The sequence below is a fragment of the Panthera leo genome, chromosome C2 (genome assembly GCF_018350215.1).
Source record: "Panthera leo isolate Ple1 chromosome C2, P.leo_Ple1_pat1.1, whole genome shotgun sequence".
NCBI classification, from domain to species: Eukaryota; Metazoa; Chordata; class Mammalia; order Carnivora; family Felidae; genus Panthera; species Panthera leo.
This window is the reverse complement of record NC_056687.1, coordinates 49,160,614-49,182,952: the sequence shown is the minus strand read 5'-3', so window position 1 is coordinate 49,182,952 and position 22,339 is coordinate 49,160,614. Positions and strand designations below refer to the sequence as shown.

Sequence of the window (22,339 nt, the reverse complement as noted above, 5' to 3'; positions counted from 1 at the left end):
CAGGCTCTGAGCTGTCAGCACAGAGCCCGACACAGGGCTCAAACCCACAAACCATGAAATCATGACCTGAGCCAAAGTCCGATGCTCAACCGACTGAGCCACCCAGGCACCCCTTAATATTTTATTTTAAACCTAAATGCCCAACCATAATGGCCGACTTATGTAAATAATGATATTAGCTAAACTGTTGGGCAGACTTTTATAATTCAGTTATGAAGACTATTTAACACAGAAAAATATTTGTATGCTAAATAAAAAAACACAGATACAAATTACATATTATCTGTGTTTATAGCTATGTGGTTTTAAAAAAACCAGGAAGAAAATATACCAAAATGCTAATGCGTACCACATTCAGATGATAGAATTATAGATTCTTTGCATAGATTTTCTTTGTCTAGATTTTAGTTTCTAAAAACAATGATGTCCTTTATATTTATAATGGAAAATATATAAAACTATATTATTTTGCTGGCATGCTAATATTTACAACTGTGTGGTACTAGCCTAAAATACACTTTTCAGAAGAAATTAAAATACTGTATCTAATTGTTCTGAGAAAGATTTAGGTAATATTCCAAACTCCACACTTAGGCATTTTTTTTAAACTTCCACACCAGAGGATAGAAAGACAAATTAGAAAAGGCACAAAGTGAATTAGAATACATCAAGAAACTATGTCATCAAATCTTCAGGACCTTTTATAACTAAATCAAAAAGTAATAGAAGCTGGACGAGGTCACAAGAAACCATTTGCACAAACAAGAAATGTCACTCCAAAGCCCTGGAGAGGCAGTGGAAATTGAAATTCTCCTGGGAAGATGATGCCTCAGCCTCCTCCAGCAATCTTTTAGAAAATGCTCAAAAGTCCTTATATGAAAAAGAACATCTCTCTTTACAAAAGTCCAACAAGTTGTAGTTGCAAAGGGCTATGCACTCTCACATACCTTGTTCAAATCCAAACTCAAGTTCATCTATAAAATGTACCTAATATCACTTACACTACTAGATGGTGATCAGGATTAAATGTTAGGGATTAAGCCCAGGAAATAATAGACAAGCAATATTATTTCCTTAGTTCTATCTTCCTTCTTCCCTTAGTTGGTATTTTTCAAAGTGTAGAATACTGCCATTGCATCAAAATCACTGGATGCTTGTAGCAAAGTCTGATTCCACAGTTCCCAGAGGCATCCTGTATTTTTATCAAATAGTCCAGGCGATTCTCAGACACTAAAGCTTAAAGACCATTAAAATTAAGCAATCTTAATATGTTTAACTACTTGTTGGTGAGCCTTAGCCTCAAAATAAGTTAAAAATATTTTTCCCCATATACATATTTTACAAATTTGAAGATGGCCCTCAAGTCTAAGAAAGGACGTTTTTTTTTTTTTTTTTGTCTGTCTGTTTGTTTTTGAGAGAGAGTGCAAGTGATCAAGGAGCCGAGAGAGAGAATCCCATGAGGGGTATGGAGAGAGAGAGAAGCAGGGCTCCCCTGAAGCAGGCCTCAAGCTCACCTGATGTGGGGCACGAACTCATGAACCAAGTGATCATGACCCTAGCCAAAGTCAGATGCTTAATGACTGAGCCACCCAGGCGTCCCTACACTCTTTAAGTTAAAACTCCAAATTCCTTGGGGCTCCTGGGTGGCTCAGTTAGTTAAGCATCTGACTTCGGCTCAGGTCATGATCTCACAGTTGAGTTCAAGCCCTGCGTCGGGCTCTGTGCTGACAGCTCAGAGCCTGGAACCTGCTTGGATTCTGTGTCTCTCTTGCTCTCTGACCCTCCCCCACTCACATTCTGTGTGTGTCTCTCTCTCAAAAATAAAAAAAACATTAAAAAAATTTTTAAACCCCAAATTCCTTGACCCATTCCCCACTCACACTCTGTGTCTCTCTCTCTCAAAAATAAATAAACATTAAAAAAAACTTCTTAACTCCAAATTCCTCGACCCATTTTCCTAAGAGAATGCTTTTAGCATCAGTCTTCATCTCTAAAGCCTCTCCAGTCTCTTCATATGTCCATTTAGGGATAACTAAAACTAGATTGTAATCCATTCTGGCTCAAAAAGAAAAGAGTGCTTCCTAAATGGCCCCATGCTAGCCTAAACCCATTTAAAATCAATAAGGCAAAGACAGTCAAGTAAAATTGATAGTATCTTAAGATAGCAGTTTTTTACTTCCAAGCATGACAGAATGTGTGTACCTTATGTCCCCATCAAGAAATACTTGTTACAGATCTCAATATCTAACTTCTAATTAGATTTTCATTTCTAATGTTGGAATGTGATCCAAACTAACAACCAAAAAAGAAACACTTGAAATTGATGGAAGTAACTTGTACAAGTTTATAATAAACAACGGCGTTCTTTACATAAAAGTCAATTCTTAAAACCCTCAAACTTCAAAACACAAAAATAAATTTCCATTTATACATTTCCCCCTTCCAGTTCCAAAAGTGATTATTTTAAAGTATTCGTCATGTAAAATTTAGCTGAATCAAGTAAGTAACAACCGCCCAATGCAAGTATCAGTGTAACACACAGATTTCATATTAACCGCTTTCGTATTCCCCTTTTGCTTCTTTTCTAGATAAAAGCAGAACACTGTAAATGTTCTCACTAAAAAATTCTAACCAAAGATACTGGCCTTTTCAAGTAATTCAAAAAAGGTGAATCAAGAGAAACTCCTGAGACACAGCAGGCTCCAGTGTGTCACAGGAGCCCCTAACCATAAGCCTCATCAGTTCATCACACTGAAGATGGACCCACCGGTGCTATTCATGCAGATAAGCACAATCGCCCTTACCAGATAAGCTACAAACACTCCACTACCAACCATTTAGGTCAGAACATTTTTCAGTTTTTAGCATAGTAATCTCCCCTCTCCGGAGAGGCTAACTTAAACACACTCATTAGCATCTTTGGTTACAAGGGCAATACAGTGCGTAGATGTTGTTAATAATGGTTCTCCCATGGCTATGTAAAGATTGGAATAAATCCTGTAGGTAGATATAAATGCAACCTGCATTTTCTAAGCTCCTTACAAATCATTATATAAAGTCCAGCTCTTTCTGAAATTTTGTACATATCAGTAGCAGCAATATCTCCATGCCTCCCATAACCTGTCTCTAATGCAGAAAATGTGATTCCGCCAGTTCCTTCCAGGGCAAGCTAGGTCTCCAAGGGGCACACAAAGGACAAGAACATGTCCAGTTGGTTCTTCACAATAACTTCATCCGGATGTAGCTTGTGGGGTAAATAATGAGCCAGGGTCATCTCCCAGGCATCAACAAGATACACTCCAACCCCTGAGAACATCTTCCGAAGGATGGTGTCCAGCTGGAAGTTGTACCAGTCACTGTTGAAAAGGCTCACTTCAGGCCCCAGCTCTTGGGCATTGGCTGTCCGGATGACTATCACAGTCTTAGGGCTTCGATCCAGGAGCTGGACCACTGCTCGACGGATATTCCTGAGCCGCCGGATATACACTTCCAAAGGGAAGGTGCTGAAATGAGACCATATAGCTATGGCAACCACTGTGTTCTTCCCTCCCACGATGCCATTCAGCTCATTTGCCACATAACGAAGCTCATTGCTAAAGACAGTTGTAAAACGGATGGGTGGACCATGGCAGCGATATTTGAGCAGGATGTTGTGCTTCTGGTCCACCGCAAGAAAGGGACCCACATTCTTGGGACTACCCAAGTTAAACTCCACTAAATCTGAAACAAGGAAAATTCAAATTCATAAAAATGTTCAAAACAAGCACATATATTATGATCATGTTTTACTTAGTGGCTTAAGAGAACTTTTTTTTTTTAAATAAAAGTACCACAAAAGTACAACAAAAAGGTACAACTGTAAAGGTAATACCTATTTCACTGGCCTCAATGGACCTTTGTTCTAACATATTATTTAAACCATCAGTAATAGATTCTATATGTATGTCTATATACCTCAGAAGCAAAATAACCTGTTTACTTCTAACCATTAGGTCAAAAAATCTTCCTGTAGGCACTGATTGCTAAATATCTAAAAATCAATTTGGCATTTATACATCACTATTCTAACATATAAATACTATTTCTTCCAGGATGAAGGCTATAACTTGTGCTTTTTTAAGTAAACACGTAACAGTAACCAAATACTTTTTGAAATACATGAAAGAAACAAGCAACCCTGTTTCTTTTGACTTTCAATTTCACCCTGTGGGTGGAAAATCATATTAATGTCTTACAGAATGTCTATCTCTGTCACAAGAATAACAAAGACAGCAGACAAGTTAGAATTCACTTTTCCCTCTCCTTTATCTAAGTTGTGTTTCAAAGTCCAGCTCTTCTGAGGTCTTCTGAAGGTCCCAGGAATCAGTCAGGATTTCTCTTTTGTTACTTCTAAAAAACCCTGTCTGTAAAATTCATCACTTAGCATATGCCCCATAAGGAAAGAGGGCCTGTCTCATATCCCTGAATGTTCCTACAAGTGCCTTACAGAGAACAGACTAAGTAACTTCTGGCAATCCAAGTCCATTAACACTTCCTAAGTACCTATTCAGGGCCAGCCACTGTATTGCCACTAGCCAGCACTGCTCAGATGGATAAGTCACAGTCCTTGGTCTCAAGGAGTTTACAGCCAATTCTGAAGAACTAACATCACACCCTAATTGTCCTACATTCTTCTTAAGAGTTAAAGTTTTCACTCTTCTCTCCATGCAGTCCTCCTCTCCTCTTTCAGATCTTCGTACCTAAATCATTACTACTTAGCATTTGGCTCCAAAACTGAACAAGCTCAAGCTACCATTTTTTTCATTTGATTAAAATCAAGCACCAGCACAAGGCTTTATCAGGTGAAAATCTATCTGCAAAGGATACAGTGGAAAATAATTATGACACTCAATGTGATCACTGCTATGAACGGAAATATTGAGCTATGTCATTAGAACTTAAACAAACAACTACGGACTCCTGGAGGGCCCTGCCTAGTCAGCATCAAAACATGCTTAGCATTATGCCATACAAATTATATCCCTTTTCCTAGTTTTTAATTTATGCTTTATTGACCAAACTCAACTATGCTTGTGTCAATAAAAGAAACAAAAGCACAACAAAAACTGGAATTAACTTTCCACTTTTGGGGACCATATCTACTTCTTCCTTTCCTTTGAAAAATTAAATCTGAAATGAGGTTGATGTAAAAAAAATAAAAGAGAAAAACAACACCAACAACAACTCACAACATACTATGGGAATTTGCTTTATGGAAAGTCCTGCCCATGTACAGCCCTCAAAAATAGTTCCCATGGAATTATTTATCAGCTCTCTCAATTGTAAGCAGGGTCTTTATTTATTTTTTTTTTAATTTTTTTTTTTTTAACGTTTATTTATTTTTGAGACAGAGAGAGACAGAGCATGAACGGGGGAGGGTCACAGAGAGAGGGAGACACAGAACCTGAACCAGGCTCCAGGCTCTGAGCTGTCGGCACAGAGCCTGACGCGGGGCTCGAACTCACGGACCGCGAGATCGTGACCTGAGCTGAAGTCGGACGCTTAACCGACCAAGCCACCCAGGCGCCCCTAAGCAGGGTACTAAAGTACTAAAGTACTAAACAGTACTAAAGTACTGTTACCTGAGATTCATTCCTCCTCACTCCATCCACACCTTCCACAACGAGGAAAAGGCCCATTTGAATAAGGGAGGGCCTTCCAATGAGTGGGACTTTATTCCGAGTCTGGAGGGCACCCCAGGAGACCAGCAGTGACACCAGGAAGCTAAGAATGCTGGGACTTACCAAGACTCCCTCAGTAGGAGCCAGCTCATCTCAGAATCATATCAATGGAATGCCCAGCAGATGACACCGGAAAGGCTATATACTGCATGGATGTATTAAAATGGACCACAGTCTGTTTGGCTGCTTCCTTCCAGTTAAATCTATTTTAAACTTGAAGTCTGACTAAACAGAACTAGGAGAGAAACAACTGAAAATGTCCACCTCTGTTTTATAGCCCAGAATATCAGAAGTAAAAGACACCTATAAGGTGATTCTGTCCAGCTGCCCCATTGCACATGGAGAAATAAAGCCCTGGGAAGTAAATAACATGTCCAAGGTCACACAGCTCATCAGTGGTATGAACTTCAATTCCAGTGCTTCCATCAATACATCACAACCCCACCATGGATCAGAAACCATCACACCTCTCTCCAGGGTCAGGACACCTGTTTAGTCCTACAGAGAAATAACTACTTCCTCACCTGATGCCCTTCCTCGGGCACTGGAGTGAAGAAAGCTGATTTTGTGCATGCGGAAAAGAATTATGAAACAAAATGCAAAGTACCAACCTGGAACAAACGTAGTAAGGTATTCAAACCATTGCCTGATTGTTGAGTCACCAAACAAATACACCACTTTTCTTTGTAAGCATTCTGTAATGTTGTCAGGGTCATTAAACTGGCGCATCTTAAACTTTCTGGGCCTCCACTGATCTTTATAATAATACCCAGAAGGAAAAGTTCCTGAGCCATGAGATAGTTCTAGATTGTTTGTTTCTGAAAAGAAAAAGGAAACAAAATTAGATATTCTGAAAGTCTCCTCCAACTAACCATACATGGAAAATGTTCCAAGAAACAAAATTATGGCCCTATATCTGTTAGCCTGCTGGTATATGGGTAACATTTCCTGCCATCACATCTCAAAGAAATCCCAGACTCTCCCCTTGCTACAAAAGGTTCTCCTTTGCACAAAAATAGGAAGATGTGAAATGTGTGTGAGGGTATTATTGGTGGACAGAGGCGAAAAGGGGACTTTGGGCATTCCCTCTGATTATGCATGTTTTTATCAAAGCCAAAAATAAAGGCAGGCAAATACCATGGAAATGTGTAGACATTAAACATTGTCTAGCATTTTCCCGGAATAAGTTTCTCATCCAAAGGCCTATGAGGCAATAACACCTTAAATTCATATTTTACATATGCATAGTAATTTTGGTCCACTGTTCCTCAACCTAATAAAAGGAAAATTTTAACCCATGGGTCCCACAATCAAATAGTAATTCAGATAACCACCACTTAATACAGCGAAGAAACCAAATACACACACTCTAAAGAACTATTCCCCACGTTACAAAAGGTTCAGAAGAATGTACAAATATTACAATGAGCAATATTTAAAATGCCACAGCAGTGTGTACTCATGGTTGTAGCCCAGCTACACATGACACCAGAGGCAGGACACCCTTCAAGGGAAAGTCAACATCCTTCTTCCCTAACACCTCCCTTGGAAAATGCTGTTGTAGAAACAACACACTTTAAGTGCTTCAAAATAAACAGACAGGGATGGCTAGTATTTCTTGAGAGTTTACTCTGCAATTAAATATATTATCTCATACGATGCTCACAATAACCCTTTAAAGTAGGTCCTAGTGTTAACCCTGCCTTTTGGAACAGCAACTTGACTTAGATCCAGAGCTAACAAGCAGCAAAGCCAAGACCTGATCCAAGCAGGTGAGCCCCAAAGCCCATGGTCTAACCACTGTGCTATATATACCACGTCTCAAAAACAGAGTTTTGTAGATGTCAGCCATTTTCTTTTTGGATTTTTTCCTGAAGGTGTACGCTTACTTGTTTCTAACACTCAAATCTACAATCTTCAAAAACCATCAATTATTTTACATCACTTCCTTACACACCCCAAAGCTTAAACCTTGATCATAATCCAGTAATTCTCCAGTCTCACCTGTTAAACCACAATTCAGAATCCAAATGTTTATACAACTCAGAAATCTAAATTTGAGCCCCATATTTGTGACTATTTTCAGCTTATTATCTTGATATTATAAGATAATACTCAAAATTATTTTGGTTTTATTCCCTTCAAAGAAGATGCCCTATTTGACAGATAGTGCATATTTAACCTTTTAATTCAGCCATCTGCTAATTCTTTGAAGGTTCAGGGCCTAAGCGGAAAAGTAAACAGCATTTTTAAAAGCTTTACTTGGAAAATGTTATTGTCAAAGAAAAGAAAAGGGGGGGGGGGTGTAAATATTTATTTGGCTTATTCATAAACAGTTTCTCCACATATTACCAAGTACGACTTTACTATGTTACCACATCTTGCCCAAAGCTTCCTCATTATATCATCATGCCAAGGTTATACAGACAGGGAGCTCCAGAGCAGACACCTGGGGCCCAAAGAAAACATCTACTAGAAGGGGAATTAAAAGTGATTTTGAAGTTACACTTTTTACCATGGTTAATTCAGGAGATTTGGCTATTCTGTGCCAAATACATGTTATAAAAGAAAGTGTATATCACACAGGAAACAATTACCATTTCCATTCAAATGTTAATTTTATTTACTACCAGAGTTAAGTCAAGCAAAGCAAATCAATTACTGAACTGACATTAATTCTTCACACATGCAGCACTAGATAACAGAGCAGATTTTTAAAGTGTAATGCATGTACCTACATTGCCCTCTTATGGTCAGCAGAGACAAAAACACTTCTTACTTTATTAAGACTTTAAGCAGTCTGAAGTTCTTTAAAAAGACCGCATTTCTTGGAACTTGGAATGCATTTTCACATAAGATATGAAAGTCTCTTAAATCAATAATATAACCCCTAATGAACTATACATGTGGAATAAAAATAGTTTTGTAGGTTTTTTTAATTTATTTGAGAGAAGGGGAGAGAGAAAGAAAGCAGGAGAAGGGCAGAGAGAGAGGGAGACAATCCCAAGCAGGCTCCTCATCGTCAGCGCAGAGCCTGATGCGGGCCTCAAACTCACAAACCATCAGATCAGTCAGACACTTAACTGACTGAGACACCCAAGCGCCCCAAAAATAGTTTTAAAACAAAACGGAGTTATTGCTTAGATTTTACAGTTTTCTTAAATACTGATGGTGAAGGAAGTAGTTTTTGTGGATGGTTATCAAAGGCAGATAAGATCTTTATGCAAAATCAGAAGGGATAGCTTCAATTATCTGCAAGTTAAGGTCCCTGCTTCTCTAAAATGTCTTGGCTTCTCTTTAAAACTCATAGCTTATAGTTTCCTCCAAAGGGTGTCATCCCATGTCATTCATTAGCCAAAACGAGGACTATTTGGACCACAAATTGGACAAAACAAGGGAAGAGCAGAGAAAAAAATTTCCCTCAACTATCTAGAAAGAGCTGGGTGAGAGGGAGACAGTGTGAATTAAGAGTGGGAGGTGTGAGTGAGTGCATGTTAGTGCACACGTCCCTTAACTTCATAGCATAGAATTATCTGTAGAAGTAAGAAAAGTAAAAGGCAGGCCAATGGGGAGTATACAGTTCATGAGAAAAAAAACAAGACAAGACAAAGAAAGAGAGTCAAACAATTCCTCTCCTCAAGGAACACAATTAGCACCAGAACGCTTGGGTGCCATCTCAGGGAGATGAGAAATGAGGACAGCGTGTGTCGAGCTGTTCAGGTACAACTTGTCAAGCACTGGGACTATGAGAAGTCCTGGCTACACAGCAGTTATTATAGCCTGAGTTTACCCTTGAGTCTCCCCCTGGAAAACCTTGGGACTTTAATTTTTTTCTTTATACTTTAGTCCCCTAAAACCTAAGCATTTTTCGGAGGGAAGCTAAACAGGTACAGGTAGAAATACCTATAGATTCAAAGAATGCTGAAAGGACCTCAGATAATGGCTAGTCCAAATGTCTTTTAAAGGTGAAGACCGTACGTCACAGAGGGACTTGCCGAAGTTTCCCAGAGAGCCGTAGAGCCAGCTAGTGGTAAAGGTGATCCTGTTTACAAAGGCATACATTTCACTACTGATACAGTTGTGGGGAGCTTCCTACCCCCAAATGATATCAGTCAGTTGGATTTTACATAGCATATGAGCCCTTTGATTTTCTAAGTTAACCAAATAAAATGTATTCTGTACCAAGTATTTTTTCCAACTGAAGGTGGTTGTCTTTAAAATAGCTTTGTCCAGGGGCGCCTGGGTGGCTCAGTCGGTTGGGCGTCCGACTTCGGCTCAGGTCACGATCTCGCGGTCCGTGAGTTCGAGCCCCATGTCGGGCTCTGGGCTGATGGCTCAGAGCCTGGAGCCTGCTTCTGATTCTGTGTCTCCCTCTCTCTCTGCCCCTCCCCCGTTCATGCTCTGTCTCTCTCTGTCTCAAATATAAATAAAACGTTAAAAAAAAAATTAAAAAAAAAAAAGAACTGAATTCTTCTTATAAAAAAAAAATTAAAAAAATAAAAAATAAAAAAATAAAATAGTTTTGTCCAGAGGTGCCTGGGTGGTTCAGTCAGTTAAGCATCCGACTCTTGGTTTTGGCTCAGGTCACGATCTCACAGTTCCCTGAGTTCAAGCCCTGCTCGGGCTCTGCACTGACAGTATGGAACTTGCTTGGGATTCTCTCTCTCTTCCCCCCTACTCAAAATAAATAAATAAAACTTTTTTAAAAAAAAAAGTAGCTTTGTCCACTTTGTTGTGATAGCACCTTTCCATTTTCTAAACAACCTCAGAGTGAGGTCTCATCCATCAAATCATTAGTATGGTTTCATCGAACAACATAAAACACTATTTTATCATTCACTCCACCATTTGGATACATTTAGAAACTAGAGAGTTGATGAACTCCACTACTGCAGACAAACCCAAACATTAAGACACCCTCCCCCACACCTCCCAAGCATATTAAGGGATAGCAGAAAAAGGGCTAGACTCGAGTCAGAGGTCCTGGTTTATGTCTGACTCCACGTCTCCAAGAGGAGACCCCAGAAATCACTTAAAACTCTTATCTTACTCATCTCCTGTATTCTCAGAGTCTAGTCTAGCATCAGACACAGAGCAGATGTCAAAATGATGACGTATCAGTCTCTAGACCTTGCTTCAATTACCTATAAAATGGGTAAATTACTAGTTATTTTGAAGGGCTGTTGTGAAAGTTCAATACTGTAGTAGTATTAATAGTTTTTAATCATAAAGGGCAACACTGGAATGCTAGAAATATTCTATATATTCTAAACATCCTATATCTTTGTATGGGTGGTAGTAATTGTATTAGTTTTCTATTGGTGCATGGCAAATCACCACAAACTTAGTGACTTAAAAACAAGAGACATTTAATATCACATAGTTCTGCCAAGAGTCCAGGGCATGACATAGCTGGGTTCCCTGCTAAGGGTCTCGCAGGTTGAAATCAGGTTGACAGCAGGACTGTGTTCCTTTCTGTAGACAAGAGAAATCTGCTTCCAACCCCATTCAATTACTGGCCAAATTCAGTTCCTTGTGGTTATAATACTGAGTTTCTTGTTTCCTTGGTCACTGTCAGCCAGGGAATGCCCTTCAGCTCCTAGAAACTGTCTACATTTCTTGCCACATGGCCTCCTCCATCTTTAGAGCCAGCAACAAAGAATCCCGCTCACATGGAAGCCTTCTCACACTTTGAATCTCTTCAAGAAGAACTCGGTCCCTATTGAGGGCTTATCCAATTAAGTCAGGTCTGCCCAGGATAGTATCTCTTTTTTTAAAGTCATGGAAGTGATATACTATCACATTTACAGGTCCTTCCCACACTCAAGAGAAAAAGAATTATATAAAGGCATGGATCAGTGGGAGTCATCTTAGAATTCAGCCTACCACAGTTACAGATACACATGTAAAATTCCATTGTGCTATATATTTGCAATCCACGTGCTATATGTACATAAGATACACCTCAAAAGATAAAGAAAAGGGGCGCCTAGGTGGCTCAGTCAGTTGAGTGTCCAACTTTTGATTTCAGCTTTGGTCACAGTCCCAGGGTTGTAGGCTTGAGCCTGGGTCCTGCAACGGTCTCTGTGCTGAGTGTGGAGCCTGCTTGGGATTCTCTCTCTCTCCCTCTCTCTCTCTCTCTCTCTCTCTCTCTCTCTCTCCTTCTGGCCCTCTCTCCCACTGGCTCTCTTTCTCTCTAAAATATAATGAATTAATTAATTTTTTAAAAAGATAAAGAAAACAGCAAAAGGCTACAAAGATGTTAATGCTTATTCTGTTGCTATTAAATCTAGTTTTATCCCAAACTCTCAGTAAGCTTCCCCCCAAAATATGAACTCTAGTTTAGTTGTTGATGAGGTTAGAAGCCATCAAGGCTTCTATCAGGCTATGATGATCTAGGGACCACAGTACAGGTGCTAATAAAAATTCAGCAGCAATTCTGGCACTGGGAAAGCCTGTCAGAAACCAGATACTTATCCCTGATGAGCTATTTTCATCTAATTAAAAGCTATGTTTCTTTGCTTTTGACTGGAATTATACCCATGCATGGGGGAAGACAGGTAATCTCAAACAGTTCAGCAGACTAAATATGCATCTTAGAATAAGTTTAACTTGCAGGAAAATCAATTAACTAATACTTTTTTTAAATGTTGATAGGGAAATAAAACCCTTCAAAATATAGGATTCATAAGTAAAATAATAAAAGTGGAAAGACTATGAACCCTTCCAAGTCTAGGTCAAATAACACACAAATGGGTGTGAAACATGTCAGAGAGTAAGGAAGTGCTTAAGGAAAAAAATGTGTATACACACACACACACACACACACATATACACACACACACATATATATTCACATATATGTATACATACACACACATATATATATACACATATATACGTATCATAGGTACATATATACATTAGCATGTCAAAGGGGCATAGGAGCCAAATTGAAAAAGTTCCCAATTGCCAAAATTGAAGCAATTAGAGCAACAAAATAAATAACAGTTGAATTTGGTAATAATCCAAAAAATGAGATAAATAATCATGAGCCATGAGTCTATATGGACATAATTAAATAAATGGGAAAGAAGGGACAACTCTTCCTTACAGAAAAATTCCAATTAATAAATGTCTTAGAAATGAGAGATTAGAAAGTCACCATTAAATACCACCCAAATAATTGCTGCTGACAAGATCTATTAATGAATGCTAAAATTAGTGGGTGAAAGTATAAGCAGAAATAGGATGTTTACATCCTGATGGAATACAGAGACATCCAGGATGTCTTTGTATTAGTTTCCTGTGGCTACTATAACAGATTACCACATATTCAGTGGCTTAAAACAACACAAATTTATTCTCTTACAGTTTTGGAGGGAGGCCAGAAATCCAAAATCAGTATCACCGATACCAAATCCAAGGTATCAAGGCCATGCTCTCTCTGGAGGAGCTAAGGAAGAATCTGTTCCCTTTCCTCTTCCACACCTGTATTCTTTGGCTCATGGCCTCTTTCTCCATTTGTTAAGCCAGCAGCATGGCATCTTCAAATTTCTCTCTACTTCCACTGTCACATTGCCTTCTGCTTTTGTATGAAATCTCCCTCTTCCTCCCTCTTAAAAGGACACTTGTGATTGCGTTTAGGGCCCACTCAGATTATCCGGATAATCTCTCCCCATCTCTAGACCCTTAGCTTAATCACACATGCAAAATTTCCTTTGCCATCCATATATAGCAACGTTCACAAATTTGAGGGATTAAGATCTGGATATCTTTGGGGGCCGTTATTCAGCCTACCACAGTCTCAAAGTATCTCCCCAGGATACAGAGAAGAGAACCCTGACAGACACCACTTTAACCAGGTGATCAAATTTAACATTGTTAACAGAACATATTGACATCATGTACTCCCTTAAAAGGACACAACATCATTTCTGTGCTATTCTTCCAAAAATGCATACTCTCATTCGAATCATTAGAAAACATTTAAAAATCCAAATTTAGAAACATTCTAAAAAATATCTGACCAAAGTTCTTCAAAGTGTAAAGGTCAAGATAATGTCACAGAAGGAAGACTAAAGAAACATGGTGACTAAATGCAACCTGGGATTCTGCATGGGATTCTAAAACAGAAAAAGGACATTGGTGGAAAAACTCATGAAATCCAAGTAAACTCTACAGCTTAGTTAATGATACTGTACTGATGTTAAAACCTTAGTTTTGGAAGTATTCTGTGGTTATATAAGATGTTAGCATAAGGGGAAGCTGGGTGTAGGCTATACAGGAACTTTATACTATTTTTGTAACTTATTTTAAGTCTAAAATATTCCAAAAACAAAAAATATATATATTAAAAAAGAGAAAGAAAGCAATGAAGGGAGGAACATAGGGAAGGTGGGAGGCATGTGAGCCCTTGGTTTAGGGTCTTTGAGTACACCCTGCTGGTCACGAGAGTGAACTGCAGTGAAGTCCTCCAAGGCTGGGTGTCTTTGATGTTATGTAAAGCAATTGCCCTTCTCTTTTCCTTCCAGTAATGTACCTGCTCTGAGGCGGTCTTCTCAAAGCCAAGCTATTCTCCTATTGATTCACGGTTCCTTTCTTCTTCTAAAAATCCATCAAAAGTCTCACTAGTTCCAAAATCTGTCTTCTCTCTAAACAGAACAGTACGTCACAAACCCACAAACACTTACTGGCTGAACATCGAGATCTGTCAGGTGCAGGTAAACCATCCAAAACTCCACCCGCTGACCATCCCACTAGACACCCAGGGATAAGGCAGCCACGCCAGAAGACTGGGGCTGGGGCAGAGAAGGATAGAGTATGAGGAGTGCAGGACTAGGGGGAAAAGACACGGAGGTTGAGGCCCAGGCAAATAAAGGCAAATAAAAGTATTTCTGTTAATGATGTTTCATATATGAATCTTTTAAAATTAGTAACTCACTGGCTTCAAGTAAATAAAATACAGCTTTCATTAAGAAAAGACTGAGATTTCTTGTGGCACATGATAGTGGAGACCAGAGATATATAGACTGGCAGTATCCTGGCTGTATCTGGGCCACAGACAATAATTTTATTTAGCCCACACAATATTTTAAATGTTTGCAACTGGTGCCAATGTTTTGAAATCTGGAGATATTACATTTAAAGATTAAGGATTAAGACTTCGGATTTTTGTTCATGGAAAAAAAAGAAACCCTATACATCTGAGCACATTTCTGCACAACAAAGCAGCAAGAGCTGTAGACAGGCTGTGCCTGCACTTAGGTTCTTCCCCCACCATTCACACAAGGCATGCCTATGACTAATACCCACCCTGGCTCGATTCACATGTATTACATGTCTAGGCCCTATGGCAATAGTGTTTGCCAGTATCTGTGCAATATCTACCATATATACTGTCATATATGCTTTCAACAGCTAAAAGGGCCTTGCCATGTGCATAAGTTTCCTTAATAATATTCACCCTTTCTTTCTAAAAGTCACCGTGGCTAAAACAGAACACTTACATTTACTCTTCATTGTTTTACTTTTAACAATACCCAATGCCAATGGATCAAAATCACCTAGAAGGTTTGCTAAAACCCAGATTGCTAGGCCCCACACCCGAGTTTCTGATTCAGTAGCCTGAGGTAAGACCTAAGAATCTGCAATTCTAGCTGATTCTGCTAATGCAGAGATCACACTTAGAGAAAACCAGAGTTCAGTAACATAATGCTTTTGATTTTAAAAATTTCCTTGCCGATTTCATACACGTTTCTTGGATAACTCTAGAGTAGTGATATCCGACAGAATTTCTGCAATGATGGATACACTACATTCCATATAAAATGCTGCCCAACATGGTAGCCACCAGCCACACATGGCTCCCGAGGATGTGTGACTTAAGAATTAAATTTTAGGGGAGGCTGGGTGGCTCAGTCAGTTAAGTGTCCGACATTGGCTGAGGTCATGATCTCACAGTTTGTGGGTTCGAGCCCCGCATTGGGCTCTGTACTGACAGCTCAGAGCCTGGAGCCTGCTTCGGATTCTGTGTCTCCCTCTCTCTCTGCCCTTCCCCTGCTTGTGCTCTGGCTCTCTCTCTCTCTCTCTTAGAAATAAATAAACATTAAAAATTTTGTTTAAAAAAAAAGAATTAAATTTTAATTTTTAGTTAATTTTAATTAATTTAAATAGCCATGTGTGGCTAGTAGCTACCATACGGGACAGTATAGCACCGAAGTCTCTTGAGCAGCCAACCAGAGAGGGGAAGGGGAAGAAGACAACTTTCACAGGAGTATAAATAGCAAAGCCCAAGATTATGCACATAAGGTCTGATTTATTTTAATTAAAAAGCTCTTTTAGTATTTTCAATTGTGCCCAGAAGTAACCATGGCATATTAAAAGGAGAAAAGAAGTTTTTATGACATTAGTGAAACCACAGAGCCTCAACCCATTTAGCAAGAAAAACAACAAATCATCAAGCTCATTCTTTTTACCTTTTATTCTCCTGGGAATCACAGTCACCCAATCAGGTCCGCTGGAGTTGATTGGCATTTTGATATTGACACCACTTTAAAAGGAATAAGAAGAATACAAGTTTAGATTTGAGAACATTTACTTTCTAATATGTATCTTCATTTGCAAATTAAAATAACAGGACTTCACAGAACCTTAAGATGAAATATTCTTATAAATGCTACTCAACACAATCAATTAATAAACTGGGTCTCTTAAAATAAGCAGGTTATGTGGATATATAAAGTGAATAGAAATTAAATAGGTTTTTAATTTTTCACCACATAGCCCTGAGAGTATAATCTCTAAAATGACAAATTCTGGTTGAAATTCTTTATTCCCCTTGGACTCGGAAAATGGGTCACACTGATGAGAATGTCCATTCTGTCACTATCTAATTTTCAGATTATAAATCTATGTAGCATTAAATCACAGGTCAGATTCCTTAGGCCTTGCCCAGAACAGAGATGAGTCCTACTAGAGACACTTGTCTCCAGATATGTGCTCTTTCAGGACTTTGTTCACCATTGGTATGGCCCTGTAGTGTCTCTTTCTAAAACATACTCCTCAGTGACACAGATTGTGTTTCACTCACCTTTTGTCTCCAGCACTTAGTACAGGCCCTGGGCTAGAGTCCATGCTTGGACAATATTAGATGGAGGGCTGTGTGAAAAAGTGGGAGAGTGTGGAGTCCAGGGAAAAACCACTGGAAATTTGGTATAACTATGCCAGAAACTGGGTCACAACAATTACCTCTTACACTTAGGCCAAAAACAGACAAAAAAATAAAATGCTAACTTTCCAAATTCTTGATATGTGAACTTGAATCACAATATTTTGTTTTATCAAAAATCAGTTCAAAAGAGATATGTTCTTAAATAATTCTTAAGCTTCTAAATGAACAAAGGAAAAAAAAGAGAGAGACCAAAAAACAGATAGTACAAAAAACTATGGAGAACTGATGGTCACCAGAGGGAAGGTGGGCAGGGAGATGAGTGAAATAGGTAAAGAAGATTAAAGAGTACACTTCTATTGATTAGCACTGAGTAATATATGGAACTGTTGAATCACAATCAATATTATACACATGACACTAATATAACACTGTATGTTAACCACACTGGAATTAAAATTTTTTAATAAAATAAAAATATAATTTTTAAGCTTCTACTATGGGCCCGGCACTGTCCTAGATGTCAGGGATGTAACAATAAACAAGACACACAGCATCTCCTCCTTCAGGGAAATGACATTCTAATGGGGAGGCAAGAAACAAGGAAGGCAGTGCAGCTGACCTTGAACAACATGTTTTGGTTTTTAGTTTTTGGGTTTTTTTGCTGCCTACAAGAGGATCATTTCTTTTTTTCAAACATTTTGGAAGTTTGCAGCCATTATTTCTTTATTTTTTTCTTCAACTAACATTCAATCTTTATTACACACACACACACACACACACACACACACACACACGTAATTTATTTCATTCTTTCTTATTGCCAAGTAATATTCCATTGTATATATAAACCACATCTTCTTTATCCATTTGTCAGTTGATGGACATTTAGGCTCTTTCCATAATTTGGCTATTGTTGAAAGTGCTGCTATAAACATTGGGGTACAAGTGTCCCTAAGCATCAGTACTCCTGTATCCCTTGGGTAAATTCCTAGCAGTGCTGTTGCTGGGTTATAGGGTAGATCTATTTTTAATTTTTTGAGGAACCTCCACACTGTTTTCCAGAATGGCTGCACCAGTTTGCATTCCCATCAACAGTGCAAGAGGGTTCCCTTTTCTCCACATCCTCGCCAGCATCTATAGTCTCCTGATTTGTTCATTTTAGCCACTCTGACTGGCATGAGGTGGTATCTCAGTGTGGTTTTGATTTGTATTTCCCTGATAAGGAGTGACGTTGAGCATCTTTTCATTTCATGTGCCTGTTGGTCATCTGGATGTCTTCTTTAGAAAGTGTCTATTCATGTCTTCTGCCCATTTCTTCACTGGATTATTTGTTTTTCAGGTGGAGAGTTTGCTGAGTTCTTTATAGATTTTGGATACTAGCCCTTTGTCCAATATGTCATTTGCAAATATCTTTTCCCATTCCGTCGGTTGCCTTTTAGTTTTGCTGATTGTTTCCTTTGCAGTGCAGAGGCTTTTTATCTTCACAAGAACCCAGTAGTTCATTTTTGCTTTTAATTCCCTTGCCTTTGGAGATGTGTCAAGTAAGAAATTGCTATGGCTGAGGTCAGAGAGGTTTTTTCCTGCTTTCTCCTCTAGGGTTTTGATAGTTTCCTGTCTCACATTCAGGTCCTTCATCCATTTTGAGTTTATCTTTGTGAATGGTGTAAGAAAATGGTCTAGTTTAATTCTTCTGCATGTTGCTGTCCAGTTCTCCCAGCACCATTTGTTAAAGAGACTATCTTTTTTCCATTCTTTCCTGCTTTGGATATTCTTTCCTGCTTTGTCAAAGATTAGTTTGCCATACATTTGTGGGTCCAATTCTGGAATCTCTATTTTATTCCATTGGTTCTATGTGTCTGTTTTTGTGCCAATACCATACCGTCTTGATGATTACAGCTTTGTAGTAGAGGCTAAAGTCTGGGATTGTGATGCCTCCTGCTTTGGTTTTCTTCTTCAATATTACTTTGGCTATTCAAGGTCTTTTGTGTGAACAACATGGCTTTGAACTGTGCAGCTCCACTTATGCATGGATTTTTTCAATAAATGCAGTACAGTCCTGTAAATGTATTTTCTGTTCCTAATGATTTTCTTAACATTTTCTTTTCTCTAGCCTACTTTACTATAGGAATACAGTATATGTAATACATACAGCGTACAAAATATGTGTTAATCAACTGTTCTTATCAGTAAAGGTTCTGGTCAATGGTAGAATATTAGCAAAGTCTTTGGGAAGTCAAAAGTTATAGCAGATTTTTGACTGTGCAGGTGGTTGGCACCTCTAAATCCTGAGACTTTTAAGGGTCAACTGTATGTTTAGAAAATAGTTTAAATAAGTTACATTTAGGAGAGAACATGACTTTTAAAACAGCACAAATAAACTGCTTTCATGGGAGAGCTTTAAGATAAGGAAAAAAAGAAAATTTGCCCTTTGTAATTTTCCTATAAAAATGTTTAACCTCAGTCTGGTCATGTAGAAACAATAAAGCAGCAAATCCAAATTAAGGGACATCTACAAAGCAGTGACATCAAAACCTTAATGTTGTGAAAAACATGCTAGAGGAGGCACCTGGGTGGCTCGGTCAGTTGAGTGTCCGACTCTTGGTTTTGGCTCAGGTCATGATCTCTTCATGAATTTGAGACCCACATCTGGCTCTGCAATAGCAGGGTGGAGCCTGCTTGGGATTCTCTCTCTTTCCCTCTCTCTCTGCCCCTCCCCTGCTCACGCTGTCTCTGTCTCTCTCAAAATAAATAAACAAAAAATCAAACAAACAAACAAACAAAAAAACAAGCTAGAAACCTCATCCAAATTAAAGATTAAAGAGATAACTGAGGGTGCCCGAGTAGCTCAGTCAGTTGGTTAAGCGTCTAACTTTGGCTCAGGGCACAATCTCACATTTTGTGAGTTCGAGCCCCGCGTGGGCTGTCAGCACAGAGCTGCTGTCAGCACAGAGCCCCCTTCAGATCCTCTGTCCCCCTCTCTCTCTGTCCCTCTCCTGTTTGTGTTCTCTCTCTGTCTCTCCCAAAATAAATAAACAAAATTTAAAAGAAAGGATAACTAAACACATTGTAAGTAATCACAGGTTAGATTAGTTAAAATAAAAATGACAGGTATAAAGGACATTATTGGGACAATCAGAGAAACTTGAGTATGGACTGTATATTAAATAATAGTATTGTATTAATGATAAATGCCCCAAGTGTGATAAATATGTTACAGTTATATGTTGGAGAAAGCTCATGTGCCAGGAGATGCATACCCATGAGGTGCAACACCATGTTGTCTGCAACTTACTCTCAAATGCTCTGGGAAGGGGGATAATTATACATCAACAGACATATATATAAACACACATACAAAGAGAAAGAGAGAGAAAGCAAATGTGGCAAAACATTAACAATGGTGAATCTAAGTTAAAGCTATATGGATGCTCATTTTTATTATTCTTGCCGTGTTTCTAATGATTTGAAAGTTTTTTTAAGCACAAAGTTAGAAAGAAGAAAATATGAAATGATGCTAAAATATATGGGAAGCTTTTCATGTGAGAACCTCATTCTTTCAAAAAGCCTTCCTTTATATTAATAGAATCTTTTAAGCAAAGTACTGTTGTTCTTTCTAAAACCAACATTTTTTAGGAGTAAAGAACAAAGATTAGATCACCTTAATTGTCCAACTGTTATTTAGAGAACCAAAGACCAAAGCTAAGCTTAATCCTTTCTGAATTAAGCAATGCTATGAGCCACCAAGGAAAAAAGGTAAAAATGGGTATCAGCTTAACATATTCAGGCCATGAGCTCAAAACAGCATACCCAAGGACATCTCAAAAAATCAATTTCAATCTTCTTCTTTTTAGTTAGCTGATGTAAAATTTTAGAATTCTAATAAACAATGCAAGAAAAAAAATCAGTAGCAGAACTATCAGATGTTTGATTCCCAAAAATGTTACCTCAAGCAACATCTTATCAGCAAACTTCTAGGTAAGTATAATTTCTTAATGATTCTACTACAAAGTGCCATCAGTCAGCCTCATCCAGGATGTGCAAGTAAGGACAGAGACATAATTATTTCATCCTTCACGATTCACAGGTGTTTTCTGGTTTTAATGGTAGGATTTAGTGTCAGGAATATTCTTAAATTTTACACTTACTCTCTAATTTTTCTCCCACTTTTTTCCACATGGAATTTCAGTAAGTTATAAGCTGTGCTTCCTCTTTTTTGCTAAGCCACTAAGGAGACTGACAACACAACCCTAAAGGGGAGGAACTGAGCAGTCTTCACACATAGGCAAAAAGTACACAGACCTGAAATCATCTGCTCACCGTCATTGATAAATAACGTGTCTGAAATTGAACCCAGGATTAAAACTAAAGCTAAAGTCCTTGTATACTCAGCCACACGACAAACTAGACAGTTTTCTGAAGAACAGTACAGTAAATACATTGAATAGTGCTCCCTCTGCTGGCATCTAAGAGCATCCCTCTAAAAGCATGGCATCAGTCCAGCAAACATGTATTTAAAACTGATACGACCAAAAGCAGACTCCAGAAATGAAAAATCAGAGCTTTGTTTGAGAAGCTCCTACATATGTTATAGTAGGAACATTTCCCTCACTGAGTAAGAAGTGGGCATAAAACAAAATTTTTACGGTTGCCCAGAGGTACTCAACAAAACTACCTCTCCACCAAGGAGTATTTTTAAGTATTTATTTCAATAAAAAAATAAAAGGTATTTTTACATTCTGTCAAGTAATTGGACTTTTTGGCCATATGGCTTTTATAATTTTTTTCCTTAGGCATGCTATTTTACTTCAGAACTGTACGAAATGTTGAAGAAAACATTTAATCCATACTGATCCCATACATTCCACTCTACACATTATTCCGCATATTGATCATTATGCTGAAAAAGTTTTACACTTATGTTCCACAAGAGAAATTTGTACACAATAATGCAAAAATTTCCCTAACTGTTAATTTAAAAAACATAGTTTGCTGTGATATTCCTGGTTTCCCATGTTTATCGTTAAGTCAACCCAGCAATGTTGTCATATTCATAGTCCTTTTCCTATCAGTATATGATTTTAACAACTGATAATATGTCACTTAAAAATGTTTTTAAAGTTTATTTATTTATTTTGAGAGAGAGAGAGAGAAAACCCAAGCAGGAGAGAGACAGGAAAGAGAGAATCCCAAGGAGGCTCTGCACCGTAAGCACAGAGCCCAAAGCAGGGCTCAATCTCACAAACCGTGAGATCATGACCTGAGATGAAACCAAAAGTAGGCTGCTTAACTGACTGAGCCACCTAGGTGCTCCTGAAATTTTTTTAGCTTATTAGACATGAAGATAAAACAGTGTCCTGACTACAAGACCTCTTGTCACCCTGTTCTTGGGCGATGTTTTTCATCTGTTCTGTGAATAAGTGATCTTTCTTATATAGTTATCCATGTG

At 38.4% G+C, this 22,339-nt stretch overlaps 1 protein-coding gene across 3 annotated transcripts in view; it reads right to left on the bottom strand.

Moving 5' to 3' along the window:
* Positions 1–1,870: 1,870 nt before the first annotated feature.
* The window catches only part of NXPE3 (neurexophilin and PC-esterase domain family member 3), a 44,053-nt gene continuing 23,584 nt past the window's right edge, over positions 1,871–22,339 (bottom strand). For all 3 annotated transcript variants that reach the window (XM_042954541.1, XM_042954542.1, XM_042954540.1), the window contains exons 4-6: positions 16,199–16,272; positions 6,332–6,538; positions 1,871–3,720 (exon numbers count right to left, since the gene is read on the bottom strand). In XM_042954541.1, the coding sequence (XP_042810475.1) occupies positions 3,170–3,720; positions 6,332–6,538; positions 16,199–16,272 (832 nt within the window). In that variant the 3' untranslated portion in view covers positions 1,871–3,169. The remainder of the gene's footprint in view (positions 3,721–6,331; positions 6,539–16,198; positions 16,273–22,339) is intronic.